Source organism: Thunnus thynnus, chromosome 11 (assembly GCF_963924715.1).
Source record: "Thunnus thynnus chromosome 11, fThuThy2.1, whole genome shotgun sequence".
Lineage (NCBI taxonomy): Eukaryota > Metazoa > Chordata > Actinopteri > Scombriformes > Scombridae > Thunnus > Thunnus thynnus.
Window position 1 is genome coordinate 21,216,976 of NC_089527.1, and position 23,904 is coordinate 21,240,879.

The window sequence follows — 23,904 nt, forward strand, 5'->3', positions numbered from 1 at the left end:
CCACATAGCAACTGCGTTCTCTCTGAAACATGTTTGGCAAAAGCATTTAGCAGTAAACGTATTTCTTTCGAAGGGGGGGTTGCACACACTATACTCATACCCTCATACCCCGGTCACTCCCCCTCCTCCATTTCTTCTGAAAACGTCCTCGGAGGAATACCTACAGACATTTTCATTGGCCACGTCGGTGAGAGAGGAGGGAGGGGAGACTGACGGACTGGCACCAATTCCTCAGTGCTCCTCCTCATATTTCTTGAAATCACGGACCTCCTGTTCCAACATCCAAAGCCGCTCTCCTCCTCCTCCGACCAGACCCCCGAGCGGAGCAGCTTTAACGAAACGGTAACGTTAAGTAAAGCGAAAGTATGATTTTCCTCAAGTTTTTTTTAATTAAATAACCTACTAAGAAACTCCTATCTCCTTTCTTTTTTCTACCTAAACCTTACTTTCTCTTTTTCCATGTCCAGATGTTGCGAAGTGTCGCTGTGCTGCTTCTGCTGGCCGCAGCTCTCTGTGACGCTGAGGTAAGTTTGGCTCAGACGGCTTTATTTTTTCAACCCTGAAACTAAAATAATTTCCTTTGTATTGTTTCAAACGGGTAACAAATCCTGCCTGACATCTGTACGAAACGGTTTGTAATTGTTCGGCACGAAACTGCCCGCCTGAAGTAACACACAGCAGTTTTTTTTTGTTCACAAAGCTAAACGAGCTAGAACACATCTGGAAGGCTGTTATCCACCATGTTGTAGTGAAATGAGCATTTTGCAGCTGGGTTTTCAAGACTGTGCTGGGTCAATAGCTCGTTATGGTGTTTTTATTCTTAAAAGGGAACCAATTATGCCATTATTGTTGGCACTGCGCAATTATGAGCTTCATTATGGAGACAGTCAGAAGCGCAGTTTAACTAAATTGCCACTGGTGCAGCTCTTTTCAAGAGGGACACAATTCTCATTTCTAAAAATGACTGCACCTATGAGGCGCTTTGATAGGTATGTGTGTGTGGGGGGTTTTTTTGTCTGTGAGCTGAAGCAAACCTTCGCATTTTGCATCCAGTTGGACCACACACACACTTAAACACACCTCCTATTCTCAGTTTTTTTTGTGAAGTTGGGGATTTAGGAGCAAAGCAAAAGCTGCTGTAAGAGGACAAGAGTGTCACACCAGTGACAGGCAGCTGTGAAAAGAAAAAAAGGGAGGGCGGTGTTTGTGTATATCTCACAAGCCCTGCTCCTCTCACCCTTGGGTTTGATGGCCCCCGTCATCAATATTGTAGGGTGCTTCGGTGCAAAAAGCTCCGCCAACTGGCAGCTGCTCTAATGGCATACGAACACTGTGTTTGGGTGCTCCTTTAGGGAGCATGTGTGTTTGTCTGTGTACTCGGGAGTGGTGAGCGTGCTCAAGAGTTGTGAGAATACTCACCTTAAGGGTGTCACACTGCAGCACTAAGTAGTCTAACCTCTGAGTAAACAAGAGTTAATGTGCTGTAAGAGTAGCTGGTGTGATGGCACAAAGGGATGACCAACAAAACAACAATTCCAGCACTTGTATAATGCTGGAGAGACGTCAGTGTTATGTATGTGGTGTTTTCCACTTAAGAAATAGAAACACACACACACACCAGGTGGTGTTTGTTGGCCTTAACCTCACTGGACACAGCTGTTGAACACCTGGCTTTGTGTTGACTCTTTTGTTGACCTGCACAACAGTTACAGGCTGAGGGAATAAACAAGGAATTGACTTCCTAATTACAGGATAGATTTTTTTAAACATTTACAGCTACAGCAAATGTGAAGCACAAGATAAACAAATTGTCTCCTGTTTAGTCTTTATAGCTTCACGCAGATGCCCATTAATTTGTCTCAACTGCACACAACATTACTCATATAGCCAGATATGTTAGCCCTCTACCTTCCATTGCTGTCCCCACCTTTGCCTGCTGGAAAATGTGCCATTGTTTGCTTCTTTATTGGACTCATGATCTCGGTGGAGACAGAGCACACAGCAGAGCCTGTTGAGTGTATCCATGAAGTTAATGGGGAGGCATTAGAGAGGCATCTATTCTCCGAAGGTAATTACTCTGATAATATATGGCCTGTTGACTGGCCGTGGGAAGGGCTTGAACTGGCATACCAGTGAGCTGTCTAAAGGAGGTCAACAAGTTGGAGCAAAGCCCTCACAAGAGTGGATCTGATGAGCCTACAGGGTGTGTATTTGGGTTATGTTTAGGTGTCCGGATGCGCGTCAGAATTACTTTATATGAGCACACATAGATTGCATAGAAGAGCTGGAGTGATTGATGAAAACAGGATTCTTTGTGTGTGAATTGATGTATTTTTGGCGTGAGTGTAGGCCATTAAAATCTGGACAGTAACTCTTGATTTATGATGAAGGAGAATGCCTTCCAGAGGTGAAAAATTGCAGCGCCCGAGATAAGCGGCTCAGAGATGCGTAGTGGCAGGGCGGCCTGGGTCAGAAACTCGGGTATAACTGTGTGTGTGCAGGCTGGAATGAGATATGCATCTCCTGAATGAAATGTTGATGTTTTACTCAAACACACCGGGAGCTTGATATGCAAAGGAGGTCGAGATGCAGACATAGTGAAAGTCATAAGAGTTTGCAGCCTTGGGGGACTTGAGCACACACACACACACACTCACATATAAACAGAGAGAGAGAAAGAGAGGACTGTTTATATTTCTGTTTTCATGGCATGCAGTGTGATTGTATTATCCTGCATCATCCGCGGCGACAGGGTGGAATGACACAGTGGTTAATTAAGTTATCGGCACCGGCACTGGATCTTGAAAAACACAGATGTCAAGAGGAAGTCGGCCCAACCAGGCAGCCAGACAAGCTCTCCTCTCCTCTTAGACAGCCAGGGAGTTAAGAGGATTAAGAAGAAGAAGAGGGGTGAAGAAAAGAAGTAGAAGTTGGCGCCCTTCTTGAGATCTGTAGCAGACTCTGATTGAGCCACAGCATTTCAGGCACCATGTTGATGCCTGTTCTCCCTCATTCAAGGTGGGCTAAAAATATCTGCCCAGGTGGAGAGAACATGAGCATGAGGGGACGCTGTGTCCTCTGTCGGTATCAGCCTGCTCTAATTACTGTAGCTCAACATCCAGTCATGGATCCTGTGCAGGGACTGCGGAGGGCGGTGAGATAGAGAGTGATGTAAAACAGAAAGGAGATGGAGCCACATTCATGCAATTATAGCAGGGGAGATTGGGGGGTGAGGTAAGGCTTGGCTGTGTAGTGAGGGGGGAGAAAGAAAGAAAGAAAGAAAGAGGGGTTGGGCTGTGTTTCATGTCCCTGCAGTGTGTTCTCTTCACTCTTGGCTTCACATAAAAGGAGTCCTCATTTAGCTTACCAGCTGTACTGGTGTCTTATCATTACCAGCACTCCACACTCAAAGACTCCGTACATATAAATGAACACACACACACACACACACATATACACATACACATGACAAAGAGCAGCTCTAAAGTTTACTCAAATGGTTTGTGAGTAAGAGATAATGAATATATAACATACTAACGTGTGCTAGAAGTTATAGAGTTAAAAATATAGGCTTAAAGGAGTTCACTCCTTTTTGTGAAAACAGGACTCAGGGATGCCTCCTGAACGCGTGTTATAAAGGGTACAGTTCCCCATTATTTTCTTCCTTTGTGCTCACAGTCAGAGGCAATAAATCAACATCATTAGTGTGTCTGAATTCCAAGGATACTTTACTCCAGTTCAAAGTCACCCAAACATGCCACAGAGTCTTTCTGATAAGAAATGATTTTCAAAAACTGCCCACCGACTTCCACCAGAGATCGTTCTTTGTCCAGCGGCGTGTGTAGAGGATGCACCTTGAATCTGAAATGCAGTTCGCCTGTGGTCACTGTGGAATGAGCGATTAACTGGCTGGCGTTGTTCTCTCCGATGTTCATTATAAATTTCTTCCACCGTTTTAACCAGAATGCCTTTACAACAAATACAGCTTTAAAGTGTCTCATTTACAGTGTTTTTAAGAGGTTTATGTGACAAATTTTGTTTTCTTGTTAAGTGTGTGATCCGAGACATAATGCAATACACTTGCAAGACAAACTTAACTATATTCACCATTAGTAAACAGCCAGATCCCTGCAAAAGCTTGTACTGTTTGTCCTGTGAATTGTATTATCTAACCAGCAATAGGCTGCAGAAACAAAATAACTAACTGCTACATTTGATGCACTGTTATAGTTTGGACCAGGACTACATCCTCTACATCATATTCCCTGGAAAATATAATAATAATTCAAATGTCACCAGATATACAGCAGTTGTAGGTGTACATTATACCCACTTATGTGAGGCACTGGTTGAACTATGTACTTGTGTCACGTGTAAAGGGTTTGACACAGTTGGGGATAGTGCATGTCATTAGGTTTCATGTATAAGGGTTAAACAGAGGTCAGCTCCATGTTGGAAAAGCATGTTGAAGGAACAGGAACAGGTTCTCTGGGGTACAAATATCTGTTTAATTTATTCAAAGTACAACATCCTGTGTGACTAAGTATCTAATAATCACAGGCCCAAATTCAAAGAAGACTAGTGCTGCAATGATTAGTCAATCGAAAGATGATTAATCTGCAACTATTTTGATAATCGATTAATCATTTAGGTAATTTTTTAAAGCAAAAATGCCAAAGATTTGATGGTTTCAGGTTCTTAAATGTAAAAAAAAAATGCTACTCTTTTGATCTTTCATGACTGTAAATTGAATCCTTTTTTTGATTTTTTGAGTTTATTGGACAAAACAAGACATTTACTGACACCGCCTTGTGCTCTGCATGTCTGCTCACAGTTCAGCAGATCTCAAATGGCTGCACAAACTTAACACATCCTGCAGTCTGTAATCGGGACTTTTCCTGCTACAAACATGTTCCAACAGCCGGCCCCAATACTGGCCTCAACAAGGGAGCAGAGGAGAGGGCAGGGAATCTACTCATTCCCCTGGCCCGAGCCTGTGCTTCAGCCAGGGCCCCCTCCCTCCTTTCCTTCCTCCCTCTCTGGCAGTGGAAGAATGCCCAGAACAGAGCAGGGTGGGACAGAGGGGAGAGAAAGAGCAAAGGTTTTGGGGGAAAATTAGGCGATGTTGTTAGGTCGAGAATGAGAGAGAGAGGCAGACTTCACAGTTGAAACAGATGACAAAAGTTGTACTTCATACAGAAAAGGTTATGGAGTAGAGGACTGCATGGACAGAGGTGAGACAGCGCCTCTCTGGGATTGATGTGGGTCAGGTGGTGGGGACACTGGGGACACTGTTGTCCCAGCAGTGTGACAACAGGGTGCACAGGGGAGGGGAAGGCCGGGGGTGGTGCTGTGTTCATAGCATTTTATGCTCTCTGGTGACGTTTTAACTGCTAGCAGATGTGGCTCTGCCCAGACCGTGACTTATTTCCTGCTTTTCTTTACTCTCTCTCTTTCTTTCTGTCTCACTTTTTCTGAGTTTTGCTCCTTTTCTTTCGTTGTCTCTCTTCCTTCATTCTTTTTTATCTCCTCTCTTTCCTCTGTTTCTTCTTCTCTCTTCTTGTTTCTTTCAGGGTGTAGTTGTTAGATTTCAGCTCTGGAACAAGGGTGGAGGGGAGGAGGGGGGGTGTAAAATAAGAGGCTGCAGACTGGAGTGACCTCATCCTATCCGTTGGCGCATTCCTTTCACACTGAATAAGAAACAGAGAAGAATAGCAGACAGATCTGTGTAAACTGGTCGTTACCCGGGGTCCTTTTGTTTCCGCAGGTTTAATCTCAGACCTGGCCCCCCGGAGAGATTTTGAGACCACCCGTAGAGCTCTCACAAACAGCTCATATCTTTATAACAGACTCAAATTAGTCTTACTTTGGCCTCATTATTCCAAGGACACACCCTGCCAATTCCATTATCAACTCATTGTCATATAAATCCATAAAATACTGAGCAGGCTTTTCAGCTCGAAGGAAGCATGTCATTAGATTCTGTCATTTTGGGATATGAATGTGTGTTTCTCAGCGGAGGCTTAAATTTGCTGTATGTCTGATCTCAAGAGTCTGTCATGCACAGAAGAAATGAGGCTGAAGCTAATTTGATATGTATGAAGATACAGTTGAAAAGATTCATAAGGAAGTAAAGGCTAGAGGTTTGAGAATGGAGGCGTTTGAATTATTGAGGGCAAATGCTACAGCTTTCTGTAATGACTCAAAACCAGAGCTGATGATAGTCGTTCTCTGTGATGTTTCTCCCCTGTGCGTTGGATTTAGCCACAAGCTCGCATAAATTCCTTAAAAGGGGGAAACTGGTTCATAGTTAGCGTACAGTATGTGGAATAAGAGTGGTTCTCATTCTTCTTTGGGTGTGCTCCACTTCTCTTTTGGCAAGGCCCGGTTCGAGGGAGACAGAAGTGAGAGGGAGGTCTTTACGGGCAGAGGGAGATGGGCGGTTTAGTTTGAGCCCTCCCTGTCCTTCTCCCTCCTGGCATGAGCCCCACATCTCATGAGGCTGAAGCATGTTGGACAATCTAGAGCTGGAAAGACAACACAGGGGAAAAGCAGGAAGCGCTGGAGAGGGGGAGAGCAAGGGCACCTCTCTGACCTAGATACTGAGGAGATTTTTGGCTCAAGACGAACCCTGTTGGACCCCAGCTGAGGCACAACATAGCTCAGGAATGTACCCCCACCTACCCTCTCATTCTCTTCAATCTTTCTCTTGTCTACATCCTTCACCCTTTTTTACCTCCATTATTTCACCTCATTGTAATTAATAACATGCTTGTAAAACTAATTTTTAAGGTTGTGAGGGTGAAGTTGTCTTGCTGTGCGTACATTTTTCTGGCCATCTGTCAGCCTAAGTGTCTCTGTTGCGGTCGTGAAAGTACATGACGCAGGGAATGGTGTCATTGTAGGTAAGAAACAAACAATATTAGTGATCTGCCATCAGTTACAAGATGTTTCACACACATAACCCCTTACAAATAAAAATATGTACAGATATATATGCTCTTTACTGTACACAACTTAAAGGAATAGTTTGACATTTTGGGAAATTTGTTTATTCACTCTTGCAGAGTTAGTTTAGAAGATGGTTTCCACTGTAGTGTTTGTACTAGAGCTCAACACATAAATGGGCCAGGCAGATGTATCAACCAATGTATGGCAACAAGAAATTGCAGTAAAGAAATGCCAAACTGTCACCATTGCATAGTTTTTCCACCAGAGAGCACTGACAAGTTGAATTCTAAACTGTAAAATGTCTCGCTTAGTACACATTTTGTGACAATTTCTTGCCTCCAGGTTTTATGCTAAGCTAAGCTAACCAGCTCCTGGCTATACTATACAGACTATAGCCTGACCGATACTGGAATTTTGAGCCCAATACTGATATTGATATTTAGGAGTAGAGGTAAATCTGATAATGATATATTGGCCAGTAGTAATTTTTTAAACATAAACACATAACATTATATTAACATTATAAATGCATGGTAAATATGAAGCTACACCCAGCAGCTGCTTAGCTTAGCTTAGCATAAAACCTGGAGGCAGGGGGAAACAGCCAGTCTGTTTTCCAACCAGCACCTAGAAAAAAGCAAAAAGTGGTTTTACTGGGGGTTATGTACCAGCCTACGTCTTAGCCTGGCACAGTGACCTTCTGCAGTCGCCATTGGTTGCCTGGCAACTGCTTACAGCCAAGAAATATTCTGGCACATAACTCCCGTGACAAACCATAAAACCATCATCATCTTTGCACTTTGGTCACTTTGGTATGCAGACCCTTGGTACAGAGCCATGCTAGCAGTTTCCCTTGTTTCCAGCCTTTATGCTAAGCAAAGCTGCTGCTAGCTAGCTTCATATACTGTACGTATGTCAGAGTGAATCTGGGCAAAAAAGCAAATGAGTATATTTCCCAAAATGTTGAACTATTCCTTTTGTGCTTTCATATATAAATAGTATCCCAGTAGCTGTAAAGACAACCATATGCAATATGATGTGCAGTATTACCATTCTGTTTTAAGTTTTGCAAAGTATAAATACCAGCTAAAACCTCTAAACGGAGACAGATTGATGCCTTTAGGCCACAGTTGGGTGCATTAATGCCTGCCAAGGCTTGACTGCCTCATCTGTTCATGTCAACATCATTGTTAAAACTCTCTAATGAGTTCTCAAATATCATTTCTTTGATGAAGAACTGTGTTTTGTTAAGTTTCCAAACAGCTCTTTTTCAAATCTTGTAATAATTTACCCTTTTATTTATCTCAATTCCGTAGTCATTAGTGTTTTCCCGGCATTGCAAAATTTTAAGATTGAATTACTGCCTCCATACACATTCAATTTAATTTTTTCTATTTATTTCTGTTTGTCACTGTTATTGCCACAGGGAAACCTAGACTCGAATCCAGAGCCTTTTTCGAATGGCATTCAAACTGTAATTTAATGTAATACTTCTTTACTTGTCCATCTTCTTGCACTCTCCTGGGTTGATTTGTTTTAATATTTCAAGTTGTCACATAGCACAATATTTTATTCATGAAAACACACAGCAGACTTTGTGTACCCTAGGGGGAAAAGAAACAAGTTTTGTCAAAAAATATTTCTATCTTTACACTGGGATGACAGTAAGATCAATGTAGCTACATCCAACACAACAGCCTTGCAACAAATCTGACCTTTATGAAGCTTCTCGTATTAAATTATTACTGAGGAGAGGTGTTGATGCAAATAAAGCTGAACCACCTTTCACCTTTTTGTAATGTGGTGAACTTTAATAGCACCGGATAGTAAAGCCTCCACAATGAACTTAGCGCTGACTCAACACCTCGTGGAGCACAATCTCAAGAAAAGCTCAATAGGCTTGTTGTATTGGATTGCGTTGAAACTCAGTGTGCCTGATAAACTGATCAAGCTGATTAGAGTGATCCTGATAGAAACAGAAAGTCACATTGCTGTTTAATTCATAAACAGAAAATTAAATTCCGTATTTAATGCAATTTGTTTTTCATTTAACATCCATTATGCTGCTTGTCACTAGGTATATCCAGGGCAGGCTGTTTACAATCCATAAATCAATGTTTTCTATGCTGATGAGGGGCAGGGTGCATTGTGGGAATGAATTTACAGTGGCTGTAAAGTGACATCCTCAGAGGGGAAGCATTGATTGGCCTGCTAGATCAATGGAGCATCACTGAGATATACACAAATGCACAAGCAAACATGCTCATACAGGCAGATAGGCTCTGTTGTGTGAATGTATGTGAATGGATGGACAGGGAGATGCACAAAGACATACAGATGTTCTAATTTGTTTTTTTTTTATGTGTTACTGCCTGCATCCTTATCAGCAGAGGAAAAAGAAAGAGGGGTTTTTTTTTTAACTGAAGCAAAAACATTGCCCTTTAAATCCAGTCAGCCTCAGCATGGAGCTATTCAACATGTGGCAGGGAAGAAATTGACTGAGTGAGCACACAACCCCGCCTCTCCTTTTATCTTCACCATCTACCTGTTTCTTAATAGTCAGAATCTCTTTGCTGTTCCCTCCTCGTACTTTTCCTCTCTCCGCTCACTTATTTTTCCTCCCCAGACTTCCATCAACCTGTGCAAGGCTGGTCTCAGCTCACTGGCACGTCTCTCGCAGCCCTAAAAGGGTATGGCAGTGGGAATAAAGATGACAAAACACAGAGAGTTACAGCAGAAGAGAAATTACACCAGACTTGAACTGGGAGGCTCCACACAGTGAGAGGAGGATGAAAATGATGCACTGAGGGTTTTGAGAAAAATCACTTAAATCTGTTAATCCTCTTAAAACCTTTAAATAAATTTAACCTTGTGACGAAAAGATTGAAACAGGAAAAATTGAAGAAAAGGGCGCAGGAGTCGAGGAAAATGAGATGTGAAATGTGTGTATATACAATTAAGTAATATGCTTTAGGCAGCTTTTATAGGATGGGTCTCAGCTTAATCTGTTATGATTCACTACTCACTTATCCTGTGATTAGTTTTGAATGGGAGAGAGGGAAAATAAGGCAGCGTTTTTTGGATGCAATAAAAAATTGATGTTATTAGTCATAAGTAGGACACCCACAGTGGGTATGTTTGTTTTTGTTTGTGCTGAGTTTGTACATTTTTCAAGAATGTATGCTGTTATAGTGATCGGGTTAATGAGTGTGTTTACGTGGATACTAGTACCCCAGTTATGATCAAGTTTTTGGAGTTATACCGGTTATATTTTTGTGTGTGTGAACATCATATAGTTAGTATAGTAGTTATACACAGTTTTAAGGATACCTGAATATGCTAGCTAGAGTGTTCTGATACAGACTGAGATACTGTGGTGTGTAAACACCTTATCCAGGCTTCTGATTGCTGTCTGCCATTTGTGCTGGTCAATCCTCAACTCCAATTACGCTGCAATTATTCTGTAGAACAGAAAGATATAACAATCTACACACTACAATCAAATTTACGTTCTAAAAGTGGTAATCTTACAGGAATGGTGAGATGAGAGGATCAATACCACTCTCATCTCTGTGCATGAAGCACAAAGTGGGAGCCAGGAGACAATTAGCTTAGCTTAGCATAAAGACTGGAATCAGGGGGAAACAGCTAGCCTGGCTCTATCCAAAGGCAAAAAAATCCACCCACCAGCATTTCTAAAGCTCCCTATTAACAAATTAAGTTAAATCTTGTAAATGTTTTATCACCGTGAGATTACAAGGGACTATTCCAGCACATAAACTCCCACAAAACCACATTTGTGCGCTTTTTGTACAGATTAAAGAAGAGCCAGTTTAGCTGCTTCCTAGCTTCATATTTAGTCTCATCTAACTCTTGGCACCAAAGGGAATAAGCATATTTACCAGCACTCAATTTCTTTAAGCATTTGAAAATTATTGTATCAAATCTATTTCATCCCTTGTCACCCTCATCTTCCCTTGGTGATTCTATGGAGATGAAAAACCCAGCAAATGAGCGTAATAAATGCAGCGAGTCCACACAGTCAGAAAACACACTCAACTGCAGAAATGACACCGAGATGTGGAGGAGCCATAGACACATACGCATAGATGCAGAAACCTAGGATAATGGTAGATTCATGTATGCATGCAAATGAGTAACCAGCTTTCTCTATGTTCCATGAAAACATCAAAATATGATAAAAACTAGGCTAATATTTAAAATCAGGACTAGGTTTCCTTGTAAACATATGGTGATGGTGATGCGTGTAGCTGTGTGTGTCTTCATGGCAACAGTGAAGGCTCCAGGCCACATGCAGGCATGATGTATCACCAAGGCATAATGAGCAGCGGCTCCAATATTCAGACTCATTTCCCTGCTTTGTTGAAGGTTGGTTGGTGACATTATAATCCATTGTTTTCTACAGTCTTTTGATGTACATCTGTGTCAATCATACAATCTGAACAACAGGCTCGGCTGCGATCTCATTACGGGGTTTGCTTCCATTTACCTCATTTGATTGACACTTCTGTGATCTAGCCACAACAGGAGCTGGTACATGCTCTCACCATAGCAACAACCCACTTGAATCAACTGAAAAAAAGACCTTGTGTCTTGTGTGTATTCATTAGCTAAATGTCAGGGATATCTGCTGGTTCTATTCGGAGACAGACAGACGGACAGGGCTCTGCGTTTAGATTCATCTGAGGAGCTCATCCATTATTCATGTGCTCATTGTAGGTTTCTACAGGTTTCAACAGGCTTCTAGCACATCTGTGTCTAACAAACTGGATTGTCCAACACGCTCAAGGCCACAAGGATCGCTTTGAAGATTTTTCCATGACCTCAACTTTGGAGTGCAAGTGTGTGTGTGTGTGTGTGTGTGTGTGTGTGTGTGTGTCTTTAAATCATGTGTAGAAATGAACCGAGACCCTTCAATCCCTCCTCTCCTCTCTCTCTCTCTCTCTATCTGACTCTCTCCTCTCACCACTTTGGGGTTAAAGCTGCTACACTGCGATGTTTGCATGTGACTCCCCCCTCCACCACCCCCCCCTTCTATCCATCCATCCTGTTACATTCAATCATTAGAGAGCTTATAAGAGTTTCAGTCACAAGAATCCAGCCTCTTTTTTAACCTACATACCAGACGCTAGACTTACAAACACACACACACACACACAGCAGTTTGGAAGCCAGCTCACGTGCACTCGCGTACAGAAGGCCAACTTTCTGCCTCGCTCTTACAGGAAACAGCGGCTTATGGAGGAGGAGGGTAGTCTAGAGAAACGGGGAGGAGAACAGATTTCACATAGCATGGGAATGGGCCCAAAGGAAAACACAGCTCAGCTCAGACTCCAGATGTTGAAACACCCTGTACACACACAAACACACACACACACACACACACACACATAAACACACACATACAAAGATACACAGATAGGGAAAGGAGGAGGTAATGAGGGTCATAAAGCAGCTCTTGGAGCTCCGCTTGGCGTCTCGTGATTGGTTGGCTATAGCTCCAGTGAACACATTTTTTGGCAAGTCCGGCGCCCATGTTTAACAACAGACAAACAAAAGATAACGAAACAAAGGCACCAGTGTGACAACAAGAGAAAACTACAACATCTGACTGGGCAAGAAAAGAAAGTTTGACTGATACAGAAAGACTAGAGAAGTTTGAGGGAAAGAAAGGAGGATTTAGGAGCTGACGGTTTGGTTGTAGTTTACACAGAAGGCAAAAAGCTTCACTGTTTCTGTTTTTTTCTAAGTCGGGTATGGTCAGTTGTCACCTCTTGAGCCAAGTCTGTCTGTTGTTGACATGGCAACTACTGGCAAACATGAGTTAATAAAAGTGCAGACACTGGAACATGAAATGTGTGTTAACCAGGTTTGAATACACATAGTTGTGACAGACAATCCTTCTCGTTGAGTGACTACAGCCATGATTTTGGAGAAATATTGCTCAGGAATACTGGGGCTTTATAGAGTGATGAAATGTGCAAATTTCAGTCAGAGTCATGATCACTGATATAAGACTATTTAAATGTGTCATGTTTGTGATGTATTGCCACCTAGAGGGGAAATGCTATCAAACTTTGCAGGACCGCTCAGAGCTGATATGTGCATGTGTCCTCTAAATTTGGCTGCAGTAAAACAATGTGCTTAAGAGGTGGTTTATTTCAAATATACCAAATCTACAGCCAGATATATGATGGTAGAAATATGTTAAATTATGTACTAAAGCTCGGTGAGGATTAGATTTAAATTTGTACGAGAAGTGTTGAAATGGATGAAAATCTAAACTGTATTTGTTTGGGGAGAATATTTATGGAAAGTTACGGTGATGGATGATCCAGAAAAAAACAGCAAAAACATAAAGTTCTTTACAAGTGGCAACCAAAAAGCTTAGTTATACAGTTTGACCTTTTTTTTTTTTTTAAATTTCCTACTAAATTTTAGTGATATCTGTCAACTATCTTGTCAGATATCCTGTAAACAAACAAAAAGACAAACAGACAAACAAATATAGCCAAAAAGGTAATCGTCTCTGTGGAGTTAAATAAAGAAATGGGGTGTTAGTTTACTTTGGATGTTATCAGGTAATACTGTCAATGCCACAAAGAGGCAATAGTCTCTCTGGGTCTATGCCTGAGGGTCAAGTTTGTGAAAATATTTACAATATGTATGATAATTTGTGTTTTATATGTCTGTTAGAGCACGGGTAACATCTTCACAGTGCTTTCAAACGGGCCTGTTAATAGTGCAATAGCGCCGCCCTGTGTGTGTAACCTGTAGGAACCAATGGTATTTCAAGTGCCAACAAGGTATTTTCTTTTCTCTCAGGAGCTGCAGAGCAAGAGCAAAGTGTGCGCCAATGTGTTCTGTGGGGCCGGCAGAGAGTGTGCTGTCAACGAGAAGGGAGAGCCCAGCTGTCTGTGTATAGAGGTGAGTGACGGGTGTGTAGTCCTGCAGCTCAACATAAATGCCATAGAAAAAAGGAAAAAGAATGAAGATAACAGTTTCCCCTTGTTTTCACTTCATTGTCTCTCTCTATCTCTAACTCTTTCCAGAGCTGTAAGCCCCACAAGAGGTCAGTGTGTGGCAGTAACGGGAAGACCTACAGGAACCACTGTGAGCTCCACAGAGACGCATGTCTGACTGGCTTGAAGATCCAGGTGGCCCACGATGGACACTGCCAGGGTACGAGCTGAAGCACACAGCGATGCGGCACAAGATGAAAATGTTGACAAAACAATTCCCAACGCAAGGTCTATTCAGTAGCTGTTCTTGAGCTTTCTCTTGGATCACATGTTCTTCTTCAGCAGATGACGTTTGCCCAGTTGTTGTGGACTTGCAATACTCATATTTTTTATTTTTTGAGCACTTTAGGGTGTAAGTTGAAATTGAAGTTTCATTCTTGACCTTGGAAACAGTATTGTCAGCTGCTGTTTCAAAGGTTGAGAATGAACTTTTAATTTCAAGAATTTTTAAAAACTCACCCACTTTATCTCTGCTTCTACTGTGGTTAAAGGATAGGTTCACAATTTTTTCAAGTCTATCTTAAAATGGTGATGAGGTCCCTGTATGAATATCGAAACAGATTTTGCTTAGTATAATTATTCCTTCTGTTCATACTGGCCATTAAAAGTATTGACAGTATTGACACCAGTACCAACCCAATTTATCAGACTGGTGCATCCAGTTATCCATTATAACCTTGTTATTGATTGGTTATTTGTTTTTTTGCCACAACACTGTACTGGCCCTGAGCTGTAACATTTTCATCTAAATACACTTTTTTGATGAAGTGTTTGATTGATAATCTCAAATTGTCACTAAATTTGTAAAAGGTAAGTAGAGCAGAGAGGCAAAAGGCCAGATTTACAGGGTAAGTAGGATGACATTTGACTCACCTGACAAATGGTGCAAGTGCTGATAAGAACGTATATAGTTAATTGGACTGATTAGCGGGTGATCTCTGAACTAGAAGTGATACCTGGGGTGACCCGGTTCATAGTCATTCTGTCATTTCATTCACGCTCCTTATCTCATCTATTAATGCATCTAATATTAGCATCTTATCTCAAGTGAACTTTCACTGTTCACACTTAGCCGTTTCGCACTCTTTGTGTCCCCGCTGGCCTGAACATTGATCAGAGCTGTGGCAAAAAAGGACAATAGTTATATCACACGGTCCTTTTTTCAGACCTTTGGCCAAGTACTATATGACATACAAGTTTAGCTCCATTAATCTGAATCAAGTCAAGTGATGAATTCTTTATGTGTTGACTCACACGTTATCTTCTTTCTCTTTTTTTTTTAATCACCTTTAGAGAAGAAAACAGAGCAGGCAGCTGCCAGCCCAGGTGAGTGTGTGCTCTTTTGCACGTGTGTTAAAAGTATTCACAATTTTAGTGAGATAAGAAAAAACTCCAAATTGAATTCTTTTTGTTGGTCTTCACTTTAATCATGTGTATTAAGGTTATGTCTACTATTTAGATGAAGTTACTGTGTGTGTGCATTAACTGTGGTTTATGGTCTAAGGACATAGTGAACAAGGAAACTGACGTGCAATAGATTTTTATCCTGTGGATTATTTATTAATGTTATTGACCTATGGAAATGTTCCCACCCCCTGCAGTTGTATGCTATGCCGCAGACCGCAATGAGCTGAGGAGCCGTGTGATCCAGTGGCTGCAGACAGAGGTTGTCCCAGATGGCTGGTTTGTCAAGGGATCCAACTTCTCTGACACCCTGCTCAAATACTTCAAGGTGGGCTTCCTGTCACTATAAGGGTGCTGAATGATAGAATCAGCCCTGGGGCCAGATGCATAAAACTGTGTAGATTCATAACTAACACTGTGTGTACGCACAAAGCCAGAAATATGCATACGCATTCTTTTCATTAGATTTATAAAGCCATGTGTATGCATGGTTCTGTTTTATAAATCTCGGTCATTGGGGAACAGGGCGCACGTGCACGAGCATTGTTTCCATTTCCACAATTAACTATAAATGGATGAAGACACACCCTGAACCAGCCGTTTTCATATCAATTCGCCACCTGCACCACCAGCCAGTACAGCTGTCAATGAAAGAAACGGGAAAGAAGAAGTGCGGTTTCACAGATTTTGTTGCACCAGCGAGGTTCTCCAGCAGCCAGAACAGCTACGCACGACTATTACACACGGCTGTGTGGCTCTTTATACCGTCCATATCATTAATTCATCACATGGACCTGTAAACCATCATCGGCAGTGACATCTCAGATATGTAATCAATGATTAGTTTGTAGCTCATATCTAAACCGACTTTACAAGGTGTGCCACAACTAAGGATAAAATAAAAAAGAATAATAAGAGCAAATAAAATGTTGACTCCTATGTAAATTAAAAGAATGATAAAATTAAACACAAAAGTAATTAATCAATGTTATTTTTATAAATGCGCCTTTGATTGGCATTTTACAAATACCTGTGTAAACGCAAAAAAAAGAAAAAAAGTGTAGCTGGTTACATTCTCACCGCACATTCTGTGTTTATAAATACCAGTTTATATGCAGGAAACGACATATGCATGGTTTTTGTGCGTACGTATCATTTATGCACCTGGCCCCAGGTCTCTATTACTATTCAGCGCTGCTCTTACGTGAGTCGTCCTGTTTTCTTTTACAAAATGTCACAGATGTGGGCACCAACCCCACAAATCCCTAAAGCTGTCTCCGACTGTGTCTGATCATTCACGTGACAGACCTTTCGAGCATGTCAGCTGATGGTTATAATTCAGTTTAATGAGGATCTCTGTCCTGCAGTGGAGGACCCCTGCCACCCTGTGAGCTGACATGAATGACATTAGAGCAGAAGAGCAGATGGTTCTTTATTTATTCAGTATTTATTTGATGAGCCTTTCCCATTATAAATATATGCTCTGTATTCTGAACATACTGTACCATAAACATGATATGGAATCTCATAAATGTTTTCAGTTCATCTGTCTTCCACAGACACACCACGTGGTCACACAACAGGGTCTTTAAATATGTGAAAGGTCTCGCACCATTACTCCCAAACCATCTCAGAGGCCTTTGTTACAGAGCCTATAGGCTATGTCAATAAAGTAATACAGGCTGTGTGTAGAGCAGGTATACAAGGTGCTCATACCAGATTGAAATCATTTGGCATCACAGTTAAGGGATGATTGTCATGGCAACCGATGTGCTCTTGGTATTTTTTTGTGGCGGTGACTGCTTATTTCCTGGCAGCCTGAACTGAAAAACACCAGTGACTTCATTCAGACTGATATTTGCAGCACACACACGGACAGGATATAAATTAACCAAAAATCCCTTAGAGATGTGCAAGTTTTTAGCAGACAGTGGTGAAAATGGTGAAATATCGGTCTTACTGTTCATATTCTACTTCTTTATGTGGAAACAAAAAAAAAAAAGGAGCCTTAGCGGTGTGTTTCTGTCTATGTTTCTGCAGTCATATGACAACGGTGACTCTCAGCTTGACTCCTCTGAGCTGCTTAAATTCATCCAGCACAATGAGTCGGTGGTGGAGCTGCAGTCCTACGCAGACCAGGAGAGCAACAAGCTGCTCAGGTCAGTGTCTGTGTGTTTGAAAGCTCACATGATGGCTGGAGGAAAAAAAAGCTACTGTTTGCATTCTTTATTTTGTTTTGTCAGTATTTCACCTCCCCCTCCTCCCCTCTACAGTTGATGAACATTTTCTTCTGTGGTAATGCTTGTACATACAGATCCTGTTTTAAGCCTGTTCAGCACTTTGGTCAACTGCGGTTGTTTTAAATGCGCTATACAAATACATTTTAACTTGACTCGAGATCCATATCTATGTGCTGTGTTGCTATTTTCAGGTACATGCTGTAAGTCATTGAACTCTATCTGGGCCAGTGTAAACTTTACTGAAGGCGTCCTGTGGGAGCCTGCACTGGTGTAAACACCTGCACTCTGTGGAATAAAGCGCTCTAAACTAATTATCATCTCTACAGCTTCTTTTTCTGCAATGTTCTGATGCTACCGTATGGAGCATCTAATATTTATTCTGTGTTTTCATGTACCTGTGCTTCCCAGGAGCCTGTGTGTAGATGCCCTCATCGAGCTCTCTGATGAGAATGCAGACTGGAAGCTGAGCTTTGATGAGTTCCTCAACTGCCTGAAGCCTGGCTTCAATCCACCAGAGAAGAGTGAGCTTAGAGGGATTGTTTGTATTATCTGTTACACAGCGGTAGATACAGTATATGGATGCTTTGACATAAGTAAAGTCTGACTCCTGACACCCAGCAAACAGTGGAAATGAGCCTCAGATTCTTTCTCTTCTCTTTTATACACAGTCTCAGTTGTGTGGTATTCACTTCACTCTGTTCAGCCCAGTATATCTGGGATAAAGTTCACAGGAAGTGGAGGCAATTGCTCAATCACAGACAAAACTAACATTCAATGTGGAGCACTGAACTCTGGTGCTTCACCAGATTCAAGGACACACAAACACACACACACACACACACACACATGGCTGACCTTGAGGAGATATTTAGAAACACCACAGTTACCAAATATACAGGATTTTGATAGTGGAAATAATTATGTCAAGCCAGGAGATTTCAAGAGAACGATACACATTTTAAATCTTCAAATTATTTCTTGACTAATCTTTTCTCAGAAGCTTAAAAGTTTAAAGTAGTCCGGTTGATGATGGACTTGCTGACCTTTCATTAGTACAGCAAAACTAGCCAAAGCGAGGCATGTGGCTTTAAAAATGAGATATTGGATGAATGATGTTGCATTTTGAAATGCTGACATGTCTTGATCGTGGAAATCGAAGACTGTTTAACACATTTTGTGAGAAATGTCATCGTGTCATGTTACAGCCTACGGTCTTTGTCTTTGCTGAATAGTCTGTCACATGTTTTTTTTCTCTGCAGAATGTGCCTTGGAGGACGAGACATATGAGGACGGCGCAGAGACCCAGGTGGAGTGTAACCGCTGTGTTTGTGCATGTGGCAACTGGGTCTGCACTGCTATGACCTGCACTGGTAAGCTGAAATACTTGAAGTTGATCATCATTCTGTTTATTGATTATTTTAATCAACTGACATGTTTTAAAAAAAAAAAAAATTCTGTGTGACCACTTTTGACCTTTTATCTGTCCAGACAAGACGGCGGCTCTGGATGAGTCGGTAGATGCTGGCGCAGAGATGACAGAGGAGGAGTGGAACCTGCGTGTCGCTGAACTCAACAAGCACCAGGTCTGTATTGAGTTGGAGTTTGAGTTTCTTTATTTGCACAGGGTAAAATCAAACAAATATACACAAACTACAAAAAACAAATATGCAGGGAGAGGAAAAAGTAGGCCAGTAGGCTTATTGACTACCTCTACCTAAATAATATACATACATACAAAAACAAGTCAAACTATAAACAAAACAACTAAACAAATTGGATTATAAAACCAAAATTACAACCTTTTAAAAAATATGCTCTAAAGGACTTTAAGACATTTTAACCTAATGAGAATAGCTCCAGAAAATTTGCAGAAACTAAAAAATGTAAAAATGTAATGTATCAATCATATTTATTTTTATATTTATTTCAAAATAAATAAGCTTCCCCTTTTGTTTTCCTCAACCTGAAGACCTTTTCCAGATTTTCTCCCGAGAAACAGGACAGGCTCAGCGAAGCCTGTTTACACACTAGTCACAATTTTAAGTGTGCTTCAAAGCTGCATCACTGTCCAGTACTCACAGTACCCTAGCTGGTGATAAAGTCTGCGAAATAATACTGACAGAAGCCATAACCCAAGCGTCTGCTTTTACTTTCCTTCAGGATATAACCTTCATTACTTATAATGTGCTTCTGGACAAAGAGCATTTGAATCAAACTGCTCAGGCAGCACAATACAATTCACAGTTCAGTTTGTATGACTGTATACACACACACACACACACACACACACACACACACACACACACACACAAAGTTCAGTCAGCATCTTTATGACCCCTTTTATCAAAAGCTGTGAAATCAAGAACTGGTTTCTAAATGAGAATGATAAAACTATGAAATGGCTATGGATATGAAAATGCCAGCTGTAGAAAGAAGCACTGTTATGACCATCAGCATTTTCCTTTACGATTATAGCAGTGTAGGAGTATTCTCATCTAAGATTTAATGTGAATGATTCTATATCATGGAGTAGGCTTTGTACACAGCAGCACAACACTCCAAATTATAGAGCCTATTAAGAGGGAGAGCAATGTCGGAAACACTTACAAAAGGGCCTAAAATGGGCTTGATGTTACTGTCAGTTAACTCAGAGAATAATGGAATAATGCTGCCAATGTCATGGAAACAAAAAAAGAACAGAGGGGTTCCTAAGATTATGAATAATAAATAATAATGAGTAAGAGCTTAAGAATTAAATTCAATTTATAATACTTTTTTAAAAAAGTCAGCCTTTTGGTTGAGCCAGCTGGTTGTAACAGCTGTCAAGCTATATAGGTCTCACTACAAATCTATTTTAAATTATAGAACAGACTGCAAATGTAATAGGAGACTCTCTGTCTTGATGTAAAAGGTGCTCGGTTCTGGAGATGATTCCTTGAGCTGTTGTAGTGCGAATACTTCCTTGTGATGCACCTGATAATACAGTCATTACGGTCAGAGAACCTCTCTAGACTCTCAGCATAGCTCTACAGTCTCTCCTATGAAAACAACATACAACACACAATTTCTCCAGACAAACATCAGCAGTTGTCTAACAACTCCAACAACACAATGACAACCTTTCCTGAAGTTCTAGAACCTCGCCAGACAAACAATAAAGATATGCAGCCAATCTAGATGGTCAGTAGCATTCTAGAACCTCTGTAGACTAAGAATGGAGTTCTAGAACCTCTCTATTCCAAGAGTTAAGTCCTGGAATCTAGTTCTAAATTGTGTCCAGACAAGACAGTGCTGTTCTAGGTCCTAAACACTCAGAGTGTGAGAAACAAGCTTTACCCCAATAAATTATCTCACTGTCCTTGTACTTGTAAGAGTGTTTTTTACTATATTTGTGGTATGCCTGCTCTTGTGTGTATGTGTGTGTGTGTGTGTGTGCTTGCTTATATGTGTGTATGAGAGCATGAGGCTGACAAGGTAGCACTAGGGCTCTGGCTTGAGGCCATGGCTGAGTCAGCAAGGTCATGTGTTCTGTACTCCAGAAGCGTAGCTTACAATGCCTCTGTAAACAATGGAAGCTCTCTGGGTACAAGTTTAGTGTAATTAGGAATACACTGTATTCAGTGAAATTCCTTCTTTCCTCATTATTTATTGATTGTGTCAAATGATACACCATATCTCACTTTTCCTCAACTCTTTTTTTTTGTTTGTTTGTTTTTAATACAGGAAACAGTTGAGAAGATGAAGGCCAGCACAAAGGAGGCCTAAATAAGGACGCAATGAAGGAGAGGATGCACACTATCACCCTTCCTCCATACTTGATTTACCTTGCGGCCGTGTGTTGTTATTAAACTGACTTTTGTTACTCTGCCATGTTAATTATTATACTTTTTTATGATGTTTAAGTGTTTGTGTTGATGTTTGGTAGATTCAGGGGCTATCAAAGATTATTGTAGGATTCCCTTGTGTTCAGTACTGTCATGTTTGATTGTATTACTGCGCCCCTACACTAGCCCTGGGGCTATTTTTACTACAATCCTTATATTTTTACAGTTATTACAGAAAAAAAAAACAAACAGTCAAGTTGTCACTGTTTTTGGAATATGAAAGTCACTGTTAGAGAAGATAGAAAAGTTGAGCGAGGAGAATCCTCCTATTGGAATGACTCTCATAGGTTGTATGGTTAGCAGAATGGTTGAACTGCCAGAGTAGGCCAATACTTGACCAATGCACTTCCTATTCTTTCTCTCTAGCTTACTTAGGCTTTAGTTTATCACCAGCCAGAAATTAGTTTGTATCTTACTGCTAAAGTAATAATTTTGCTGCAAAAAAAAAAAGTTTGCTTCTATGTACAGTTTGTTATTGGTTCGAGTTGGAGCTCCTCTTGTTCCCATGTTATGCTCAGGTAAGTCTCTCTGGTGTTTTTAGATTAAACATTTCTCTCTGCATGTCTTATATTTTTGAGACAAAGATGCAGTAGTTCAGCTTTCAAATTGTGGAGATGCACCACAGCACCCAGGTGAGACCTGATCTGAATATAGCATGGGGAAAACTGAAACCAAAGTCTTGACGAAAGTGTTTGAATAATGTACACAATTCTCCAGGTAAAACATTACTCTGGACCCAGCAACAACACTATACCTGTGCTTTCAAAATCACTCTTTAACAGAAGGACTAGCCTCACTGTCAGCTAAAGTAGTGTAGTTCAAGTGACTGGGTGCATATTAATTGTGCGTGTGAGTGTGTGATTGTGTGCGTGTGCTATCAGAGTGTGATGCTGAGAGTAGTTTGGTTTGTTAAATGTGTTTATTTGTTAAAATCATGTGTCTAAATTGGGAGGGTTGACAATAAAAATCAGTGCCTTAGACCTGCAAACAGTACCGGTTTCTACCTTTGCCTGCACATAGGCTATTATATCATGTGGTATTGCAAGAATGAGTGTGCTTTGCTGAAGTTTAGCAGTAAACTAGTGCTTTGTGACTCTATCCTTCATTAATGTCTGTGTGAAAGTTGCATTACTAGTTCAAGCTAAATCTTTATATTCCACTAAAAGTGCAGAGAGTGTAAGGAATATGTATGTATGCCAATAAATCCCATACACCACAACACAGTTTTGTCACTTTGCATGTGTGAATTACATTTCAAACTTTTACTGAAAAAGAAGAAAATAAGGTTCCTTGGGAGAATAAGAAATAATTGTTTGACTTAAAGGGAATAAGAAAGTCTTATATAAAGCAATTTGTATTATTTTGTGGTGTTTCAAAATGCTGCAGCCTGTCTTTTAACAAAGAAAAGCCACATACCCCAGTGTTGGCCCCTCTCCCTTTGCTACCTGTGGAGTTGAAAGTTATATAACATTTTAGTTTAGGCTCGACACAGTCATTTCTGAATTACTGTGACCATACAGTAAAGTCTAACCAGCATCTACTGAATGTTCCCAGTTTCTGCTTAAAATGAAGTTCATGCATTTGCTTACTCACTCACTATTAGTTTACTCAGCTGCAATGACATTTGAAAACTTCTCAAGATTGATTTATATCCCCTTGCTATTAATTGATATTAACTGATGTTTTTTTTTCTCTGTTTTGTTGTTGCTATTTCTGTTTTATTAACCCAGTTTGGTTTCTTTTATGTTTGTTAAGTCAGGTCAACTTTATTTTTATAGTCCAATATCACAAATTTGCCTCAGGGGGTTTTACAGTCTGTACAGCAATACAATCCTCCTCCTTTGTCCCTCTGTCACTATCCTACCAGTTTATTATTTTACTAAATGCTTTCACTGTGAAGTGTTATATATTAAATAATTAATTAATTAATTAATACACTTTATTCATACAGTGATTTTAAAGGCACTCAAAGACACTTAAGGCTATAAGTGACACAAGACTACTGTGTCACTGTATAACCATTGTGTTGATATGCACTAAATACATAAATCTTTACATACTTGCATAATGCATTTTTCAGTCCTACAATATTAGAAGTGTCATTATGCTTTATTAGGTCCAACTGGCACAAAGTTTGTGTTCTCTTTGGTAGTTTGTAGCAGTGCATCATATCAAATCTGAGATGTTCTCAGATTTAAAGGTAAAATCTTAATCTGCACCTAAATTTGAACCAATTCCTTTAAGATTTGCAAACACAATAGGCTTATTGGGTAAATCTCACTTACCATTTCTGAAATTTGCTCTCCTTATAGATGAACATAAACAGAATAAAAGCATGACAAGTAATTTTGAATAACTGTGAATACAGTGGGAGGAACCCAA

General features: G+C 40.6%; 1 protein-coding gene across 2 annotated transcripts; it reads left to right on the top strand.

Annotated features, from left to right (window-relative positions):
• Window positions 1-198: 198 nt before the first annotated feature.
• On the top strand, window positions 199-22,741 carry LOC137192804 (follistatin-related protein 1-like). 2 transcript variants are annotated; one of them, XM_067603746.1, is made up of 11 exons: window positions 199-342; window positions 468-524; window positions 13,798-13,899; window positions 14,025-14,154; window positions 15,288-15,320; window positions 15,596-15,726; window positions 17,439-17,557; window positions 18,047-18,159; window positions 18,898-19,008; window positions 19,127-19,221; window positions 21,362-22,741. In XM_067603746.1, exons 2-11 carry the CDS (start codon window positions 468-470, stop codon window positions 21,401-21,403), a joined length of 933 nt encoding a protein of 310 aa, XP_067459847.1. In that variant the 5' UTR covers window positions 199-342; the 3' UTR covers window positions 21,404-22,741. The 2 variants fall into 2 exon arrangements, with proteins under 2 accessions (XP_067459847.1, XP_067459848.1); XM_067603747.1 differs by having other exon boundaries at window positions 254-363.
• Window positions 22,742-23,904: the final 1,163 nt, after the last annotated feature.